This window comes from Salvelinus sp. IW2-2015, linkage group LG28 (assembly GCF_002910315.2).
Source record: "Salvelinus sp. IW2-2015 linkage group LG28, ASM291031v2, whole genome shotgun sequence".
Classification (NCBI taxonomy): Eukaryota; Metazoa; Chordata; class Actinopteri; order Salmoniformes; family Salmonidae; genus Salvelinus; species Salvelinus sp. IW2-2015.
In genome coordinates this window covers 24,215,453-24,224,989 of record NC_036868.1, presented here as the reverse complement: position 1 = coordinate 24,224,989, position 9,537 = coordinate 24,215,453, and the positions used below count along the sequence as shown (strand labels likewise).

The following is a 9,537-nucleotide window of genomic DNA, read 5'->3' as shown; positions in this document are numbered from 1 at the left end:
TGTTAGTGATATTAGAAGACACAGGCAAACCAATGGTAGAGATTGTCCTCTTGTTGATGTCTTGGGTATAGATCTACCAACTCCCAGAACATCTCAGTTCTCTAAATACAAGCTGAACTATCCCCATGACAAATACGGTGTTAGCGGAGACAAAATAAAACAGGCTGATGTTATACTGTGAAATACTGACTGCAAAGATCCCCGGTTCAGGAGTGTGAAAGACCACGCCCCACGCATTGTGTGTATATAATAGAACTGCAGGCAGTCGTGTGCCTGCCTGTATGCAATGATTGTGACCTATACCTGTACTTTGACCTGGAACTCGTTACTTTTTCACCAAGAGTGCTATAACAGATGTGCATTCATGCAAGACGTATGGCCAGCAGCTTTAATAAAAAGGACAATTTTACCGAAATACATGTATTTGACAGAATCTGAAATCTAAAAGTGAATTTGTATGAATAGATTTTTGATGCATACATTTTGTGGAAGATTTTTCAGAGATGGTATGTGTTCAATATGCACCACAAACAAATTAAGTAAAAAGACAAACAAGCCTGCCAAACGCAATGAAATCTAACAAAAGTAGAAAATATCWGCATGCTAAATTTTGCGACAAACAATTTCACACTTTTCAAAATGCACATTCTGTACCAGGGAAGGACAATGGGGAATAGGGGAAAAAGGTGAGTCTATTTTGGGGGATCTGTGTTGATGCCGTATTTCTCCTTCAGAAGCTTCAGCTGCTCCTCTTTCTTCTTTGTGTCCATCTTCTGGAACGCCTGTGAGAGAAAGAGTGAAATGGAAACCATGAATTATACATGCTCAAGAGCAAAACYATACATAGTTTTTTTTACACATCAGACAGGCAATTTAATTTTTTACATTGATTACAACATTTACCTTGCATTAGCTCCTTAATGGTAGAGTGATGTACATAGTAAACCGCAATATCGGGCCAACTTCCACAACAACGAGCAGTGAAACTACATAGACAGCGTGACGAGAGCGTTACCTCCGTCAACGTGGTTCTCAGGGTGCTGCACTGGGAGCGTGACGAGATGTGGCCACAAACGTCCGTGACGCAATAGCGGCGATTTTCTCTGGTTATCAGTAAACATTAAACCCTTCTCAAAGCAAAACATTTTACGGGTAAGTAACCTTGTTTAAAATATACACACTGCTCAAAAAAATAAAGGGAACACTTAAACAACACAATGTAACTCCAAGTCAATCACACTTCTGTGAAATCAAACTGTCCACTTAGGAAGCAACACTGATTGACAATACATTTCACATGCTGTTGTGCAAATGGAATAGACAACAGGTGGAAATTAGAGGCAATTAGCAAGACACACCCAATAAAGGAGTGGTTCTGCAGGTGGTGACCCCAGACCACTTCTCAGTTCCTATGCTTCCTGGCTGATGTTTTGGTCACTTTTGAATGCTGCTGCTTTCACTCTAGTGGTAGCATGAGACGGAGTCTACAACCCACACAAGTGGCTCAGTAGCAGCTCATCCAGGATGCACATCAATGCGAGCTGTGGCAAGAAGTTTGCTGTGTCTTCAGCGGTTAGTGTCCAGAGCATGGAGGCGCTACCAGGAGACAGGCCAGTACATCAGGAACGTGGAGGAGGTCGTAGGAGGGCAACAACCCAGCAGCAGGACCGCTACCTCCGCCTTTGTGCAAAGGAAGCACTGCCAGAGCCCTGCAAAATGACCTCCAGCAGCCACAAATGTGCATGTGTCTGCTCTCAAACGGTCAGAAACAGACTCCATGAGGGTGGTATGAGGGCCCGACGCCACAGGTGGGGTTTGCTTTACAGCCCAACACCGTGCAGGACGTTTGCATTGCCAGAGAACACCAAGATTGGCAAATTCGCCACTGGGCCCTGTGCTCTTCACAGATGAAAGCGATTCACACTGAGCACGTGACAGACGTGACAGAGTCTGGAGACGCCGTGGAAACGTTCTGCCTGCAACATCCTCCAGCATGAACGGTTGGTGGGGGTCAGTCATGGTGTGGCATTTCTTGTGGGCCGCACAACCCTCCATGTCCGCCAGAGGTAGCCTGACTGCCATTAGGTACCGAGATGAGATCCTCAGACCCCTTGTGAGACCATATGCTGGTGCGGGTCCCTGGGTTCCTCCTAATGCAAGACCTCATGTGGCTGGAGTGTGGTCAGCAGTTCCTGCAAGAGGAAGGCATTGATGCTTTGGACTGGCCCGCCCGTTCCCCAGACCTGAATCCAATTGAGCACATCTGGGACATATGTCCCGCTCCATCCACCAATGCCACGTTGCACCACAGACTGTCCAGTAGTTGCGGATGCTTTAGTCCAGGTCTGGAGGAGATCCCTCAGGAGACCATCCGCCACCTCATCAGGAGCATGCCCAGGCGTTGTAGGGAGGTCACACAGCACGTGGAGGCCGCACACACTACCGAGCCTCATTTTGACTTGTTTTAAGGACATTACATCAAAGTTGGATCAGCCTGTAGTGTGTTTCCACTTTAATTTTGAGTGTGACTCCAAATCCAGACCTCCATGGGTTGATAAATTTGATTTCCATTGATAATTTTGTGTGGATTCTGTTGTCAGCACATTCAACTATGTAAAGAAACGTATTTAATAAGAATATTTCATTCATTCAGATCTAGGATGTGTTATTTTAGTGTTCCCTTTATTTTTTTGAGCAGTGTATATATTAGTAGGAAAATGGCAACTCACCCWGGCTTGCACACGTTGAAAGGTTCAGTGTCACATTTTAGGCGTGTATTTAAAAAAAGACAAAGTGCATTCTACATGGGATGATCTAGCTAGATGTATTGATCACTTCACTTGCTATACTCCCAATTTCATTGGACATTTGATACAATTACACCACAAATGGCCACTCTGGTCAGCAGGTGCGCTCAACCCCACCCTCCACGACAAGCCGGCAAGGCTTGCCCCCAAAAGGGATTTCCCAAGGGCCATTTTCCTATTTAGTTATACTATTATTGAGATTTGTGAATTTATATTTGATATTGTGTTTCTGTGAATCTACATCTCCGCAATGCTCTGGCTGCCAAGACAAATAGACTAAAAGGGCAAAACTACGCTGCTTCAAGGTAGCCTTGGCTTTTTGCGTGCGGTATATCATGTCTCAGAGATCAGCGCGAGTTGTTAAAACTGCGGCTCACGTTAGGGAGATGCTACGTTGTAACTTTGGTCATAACAAGTGCGAAGAGSGAGGCGAAACTTCTCCGATGTATTGGTCGCGCAGCTTCACATTGCAGCAGAGTGAAGCGCAGTAGCGCACCCATGCAGATCCTCTGTGTGAGTGCATCATCTCGCATCGCTTGTCTGCAATATCTGTGGTTCATCCTGTTGCTCGTGGCAACATCAAATTGCTTTGTCTCAGTTTAATTAAAATGATCACAGAGCTGGACTCTTCCTCCAGACACCTACAGGGTAAAATGTAACGTACCAGCATTGCCTACACTGTTTGTTCAGTATAATTTCTCTATCTACAAAGCGATGAAAGTTATTAATCCCTACTAGATACCCCTTTGAGATGATTTTTCGACAATGGTAAGACACTTTGCCAGGTTCTTGATAGAATAGATCATACATAGATCTACGTACCCTGTTTGCATTGTAGTATAAAACTACAAGATATCTGTTACAGACGTTGAATCCAGACAGGTGATCGCAGGCGTTCTTGGCATCAAAGATGTCCTCGTAGACCACGTAAGCTGTCCCTCTTGATTCCGGTGTGTTTCCACTGAAAAACAGGGCACAACAAGACAGACATAGACGACAAGGATGAGACTTTGTGGTTGAACACCTGCCACAGTTCTGCAGACTACACACAAGAAGATTATCCCCTAGAATTGGGCTGATCCCATCCAGAGCCACAATCTTCAACTTACGTCCGAATCTGTCGTATTGGTCCATATTTCCCAAAGATGTCGTACATTTCTTCAGCTGTGATCTTGTATGGTAGATTTCTAATGTAGAGTATTCTGTTGACTTCAGGTGGTAATCGAATCTGCAAAGGAAACAGAATTCGTAACTGATAAGCTCCATTTAAGCCTTGTTTCCATTGGCACTGAAATCAAACCAGGTTGGGCTGGCTCAAATTGCATTTCCACTGCCTCCAGAAATGAAATGTTATGTTGATAGGTAGCCAATATGTGACTGCAGCTGGCTTCGCTAATATTGCTAGCTAGCTAGCAAGATATCGGAGAATTTAATTCACCCTCACCAGGACAGCAAAGAAAGAGCGGGCTAGCGAGGGACAGAACGATTGGAGGGGCACAGCCAGGCTTGTCGGCCACCAGTCAAGTAGGCAGACGGTAATCAAAAGATGTAGGCTGATGGACAGTTCTATCGCAATGCTGTATTTCTTGGCTTGCAATGTCTCACGCAAGTTCACTAAAGTAGGGGCTATCAATGAGTAGGCAGAGCTATTCTACACGCAACAGACCTAAGATCAAACACACACCAGCGTTCTTTAYAGTGAAGAGAAAGAGGAGCAGGCGAGGGAGAACGGATCAGGCCAGGCAGAGTCAGACCCGTGCGCATAGACGATATCTTGGTAATCTGTATTTAGCAACGTCTCGTAAATTCACCAAAAGTATATATTAGGCTATCAATGAGAATGGCTAAACTATTCTTCATAGAGCCAGTGAAGTTGAACATTGCCAAATGCATCAGTTTAATTAGGCCTAAATGTGAAATAAAAAGTATTGCCTATAGCTTATTTAATGAAACCCTGGATGGCTGTTGATGTCCTACGTCAGGGCTCACCAATCCTGTTCCTGGAGAGTCACTTCAACCCAAGTTGTAACTAACCTAATTCAGTTTATCAACAAGCTAATTGTTGAATCAGATGCGCCAGATTAGGGTTGGAGTGAAAACCTACAGGATGGTAGCTCTCCACGAACAGGGTTGGAGAGCAATGTCCTAGGCAATAGATCGCAAAGCAGCATCCCCGCTAAAATAGTTGGAAATGGCAAGTTCACTTTCTCATCCATAAACATAGTCAAGTGCAAATGCAGTTCAGAAGCTCAAATCAGCAGGATGTGGGGCATTGTTATCAGGAAGGACATCTACCATGGATGGATGGCTAAAATAATGATTATGAGCACACCTCATCAACGTAAATATTATGGGGAAAACTATACATAAGGCAGCCAAGCACGAGTTATCAGTATAGGCTATTATCATCTAGACATGACGTTGAAATATGTTCACGCCTACAATAACCTCCAGGCTTCTGTTATAAGAGTCAATTCAATTTGAAGAAAAATAATTACAAGGGGCATTTTGGAAAAACAAATCCTGTGTGAATCATCGGCTGGAATAACGCACATGCTTGGATAATAATGACAGAACCAACATCTCTAGTATTGCCTGTCTGGACAAGGCTATAACATGGAAAAGAATAGGCTTATCAGCGTAGAGTGCACGCATCATCCAATGGGATCCGTCAAGGGTTCACACAGCAGAAATAACACTGTAATATTCTAGTTCACACATCACCTTCTATATAAAAAAATAGGGCTTTTTTAGGCAAACYGGCAGCATCATGCTCATGTCAGTCCACTAGAATGCAAATGTAGTCTTCCTAGTAGGACTAATGAGATGGTGTATTGTGTGTGCATTGTTTCAGCACACTTAGGGAGTAGAGCCAGAGTTGACTCCAATCACAAGGGTCGGGGTCATGCACCACTAGTTTTATTTAACTAGGCACAGTATTTAAGAACAAACTCTAATTTTCTATGACGGCCTACCCTGGATGATGCTGGGCCAATTTTGATACTGCCTGGAATCGAACCAGGGTCTGTAGTGACACCTCTAGCACTGAGATGCAGTGCCTTAGACCGCAGTGGCGCATCCAGCAGTGATCAGCTTGGTGGTAGCATAATAAAGGCGACACCAGCCCGAATTCTAATTGAGCTGACACCAGTTGTGAAACCGGGCTGTGCAGGCCTGCGTTTCCCTCGACCCAGCTCAAATTTGAGAATTACATTCGAGCCAGCTCTAATTTTAAGTGCCGGTGCAAACTGGGCTTTATTTATAACCAAATCAAGTAAAATAAGTATCAACAACTGTGCCAAGTTATAAACAGTAATGTCAACGTTACTAACGTTAGTTACGCAGTTGCAAGCAAGCTACCAACGTCAACTCGCATAGTTAGCTTTCTAGCTCGAGACTTCAGTAAAAATGGCAAGCTATCATTTCCCTACAAAAAAATACGTTTAAGTTGTGTTCTATAGTTAACGTCTTCATAAAATACAAATTAATCGATGAAGCCATCCGCCTTTGTTTAGCGTTTATTAATAACGTTAACGTGGCTAGCTAACGTCTTTAGCTAAGTTAGCGAGCTAGCTAACAGTACGGGTCGTCAGCCATCCAGCTACCACGCTAGTTCTGTATTTCTAGATAGTAAACCTGACTCGGTTGATTGTAGCTATCATTTGAACACAAAAAGATATGATACATGTGAACTTACATTAGCTCGTTTAGCTGCTTGCATAGCCATGGTTGTATATCTGTACAAAATGTTATAAGAACAAAAATTGCGTACTGCTTTGGTCGTCGACACAACACGGACAGACGCAGCTTGTTTACGTATTTCCGTCTCCAGACGATTCTTCTGATGATGGTGATGATTCTTCTTCTTCTTCTATGGTATAATGGCGTTCGCAACAATTACATGTGCATTCCGCCACCTACTGTGAATAATAAGGATCCCAAAAAGGAAAACATTTGGGTAAAAATAAATAAAATAGGATACAAACAACCAAAACATTTATTAACTAAACAAAATTAACCTGCTTTTCTGTAAAAATCTCATTCTAATCAGGGTAAGAAGCCTCCTGTGAGGGCAGAACATTTCCTAGCGACAATAGTCCTTTTTGTGCTTCTACCATGAAGTCTTGGAGCCCCAAAAACTTTTTGGCTGCAGATATAATGATATCCATCTTTTTGGACTTCAGTTTCTTGGACTTCTTAGACACTTGTGCTGTACAATTAATCTCTGTGGCTATAAATTCCACAAAATCCACCTTCTTCACAATGAGGGTATCCAGTTCACTTGATTGACAGTGTGTGTGAGTGTGTAGGGCCCTGTGAGTGTGCATAGAGACAGTGCAATAACTGAAATAAAATTTACTCAGAAAGTCTGTGTAGCTATTTACTGTATCAGTCGTATAGCTTGGGGATATAAGCTGTTCAAGAGCCTGTTGGTGTCAGACTTGATGCACCGGTACCTCTTGCCATGCGGCAGCAGATAAAATCGTYTATGGCTTGGGTGGTTGTCTAACGATTTTCCAGGCCTTCTTTTCACACCGCCTGATATAGAGGTCCTGRATGGCACGGAGCTCGGCCCCAGTGATGTACTGGACTGTCTGCACTGTAGCGCCATTCCAGCTCTGTAGCACCATGCGATTAAGGGCGTTGCTAGTGCCATACCAAGCACTGATGCAGCCAGTTAATATGCTCTCAATGGTACAGCTGTAGAACCTTTTGAGGATTTGAGGGACCATGCCAAACTTTTTCAACCTCCTAAGGGGGAAGAGGCACTGTCGCGCCTTCTTCATGACTGTTGCGTTGGACCATTTTAAGTCTTTAGTGATTTGGACGCAGAGGAACTTGAAACTATCTCAAATCAAATCAAAGTTTATTTGTCATGTGCGCCGAATACAACAGGTGTGTAGACCTTACAGTGAAATGCTTACTTACAGGATCTAACCAACAGTGCAATAAAAAAAAAAAGAAGGTATTAGGTGAACAATAGGTAAGTAAAGAAATAAAAACAACAGTAAAAAGACAGTGAAAAATAACACTAGCGAGGCTATAGGCACCGGTTAGTCGGGCTGATTGACATAGTATGTACATGAAAATATGGTTAAAGGGACTATGTATATATGATAAACAGAGAGTAGCAGTACCTACCTGCTCCACTGCCGCCCCGTCGATGTGGATGGGGGCGTGCTCACCTCCGTTTCTTGTAGTCCACGATCATCTCCTTGGTCTTGCTGACATTGAGGGAGAGGTTGTTGCTCCAGCACCACACTGCCAGGTCACTGACCTTCCCCCTGTAGGCCTGGTCAGGCCTTCCACCGTCGAGTTGTCAGCGAACTTGATGGTGCTGGACTAGTGCATGGCCACGCAGTCATGGGTGAACAGGGAGTACAGGAGAGGACTAAGCACACACCCCTGTGTCAGCGTGAAGGAGGTGATGTCAGGGAGTCCAGGATCCAGTTGCAGAGGGAGGCTTTCAGACCCAGAGTACTAAGCTTGATGACGAGCTTGGAGGGGACAATGGTGTTGAATGCTGAGCTATGGTCAATGAACAGCATTCTCACATAGGTATTCCTCTTATCTAGGTGGTTGAGGGAGAGCAATTGAGATTGCGTCGTCTATGGATCTGTTGGGGCGGTATGCAAATTGGAGTGGGTCTAGAGTGGCTGGAGTGGGTCTAGAGTGGCTGGGATGGTGGAATTAATGTGTGCCATAACCAGCCTCTCAAAGCGCTTCATGATTACCGAAGTGAGTGCTACAGTGTGGAATAAGGGGTAATTAGAGAGATGGTTGGCCATGGAATACACATAAAATGGGGTGCTGGTGTGCTTCTGCCCCTCTTTTAGGTCGTTATCACAAATATCYGGCCCATGTTCAGTCATACTCGGGGTCTCGCGTGTGTCCCTCGATGTCATTCCGTCTCAGTTGCAGCATTCAAATCGTGGTCATCGTGTGTCTGTGTATGTGAGGGTGTTGGTGAAATGGAGAAAGGTGGAGTCAGGCGCAGGACACAGAGATGAGTATAGTCCAACAGTTTACTCAAAAAATGAAAGAATAATATTCCAACACGGAACACACAAAAATCCAAAGAACACATGACAAACTATAACGCACAAAGAGGGAAGCCAGAGGGTTAAATAAGAAACATAATTAATGGAATAGAAATCAGGTGTGTAATAATGAAGACAAAACCAAACGAAAATGAAACATGGATCGGTGGCGACTAGAAAGCCCGAACGCCGCCCGAACAAGGAGAGGGACCAACTTCGGCGGAAGTCGTGACAGTGAATCACAACATTAAAGACGATGAGTGATCACAGCGTATCCACAAATTGAGCCATAGGCAATACAACTTAAGCATTGAGGACAGCCTTTTGTTGACAACATGGTGGTTTACACTATGTCTACTGTGTGTGTGAATGATGGAAGAATCTTACCCCAGCTGTAGGTCCATTTGTGTGTGGTCACTTAGGCTTGCACATCAACCAGTACTGGGACCATTGTAGACTTGGGATGCTTGCTCTCAAAGTGCTACTTAAAAGAATTCGGGTCTGCGTCGATAGAGGTCAAGTACAAAATGGAGGAAGTTAATGATCTGTGGCTTAGATTGAACTCAAAGCTGACACAAATGATAAACTAAGCAATATGATGCAACAAACTACTACACATATGAAATACTTTACCACACAGGCCAGTACAATAGCCTACAGATGGAGAGGAACCTAAAGGCAGCTACCGG

General features: G+C 44.1%; 1 protein-coding gene across 1 annotated transcript; it reads right to left on the bottom strand.

Annotated features, from left to right (window-relative positions):
* Positions 1-374: 374 nt before the first annotated feature.
* sf3b6 (splicing factor 3b, subunit 6) lies at positions 375-6,630 on the bottom strand. Its single transcript, XM_023974149.2, has 4 exons — positions 6,505-6,630; positions 3,917-4,035; positions 3,630-3,768; positions 375-782 (listed from the first exon to the last, which is right to left on the bottom strand). Exons 1-4 carry the CDS (start codon positions 6,532-6,534, stop codon positions 693-695), a joined length of 378 nt encoding a protein of 125 aa, XP_023829917.1. The 5' UTR covers positions 6,535-6,630; the 3' UTR covers positions 375-692.
* Between the last annotated feature and the right edge of the window lie 2,907 nt (positions 6,631-9,537).

Excerpts from the sequence above, each read along its gene's own strand:
- sf3b6 (XM_023974149.2), bottom strand. The coding sequence starts at position 6,534 with ATGGCTATGCAAGCAGCTAAACGAGCTAAT. Across the intron at positions 4,036-6,504 it reads AAGCAGCTAAACGAGCTAAT|ATTCGATTACCACCTGAAGT; the intron begins GTAAGTTCACAT and ends TTTCCTTTGCAG. Across the intron at positions 3,769-3,916 it reads CCAATACGACAGATTCGGAC|TGGAAACACACCGGAATCAA; the intron begins GTAAGTTGAAGA and ends CCTGTTTTTCAG.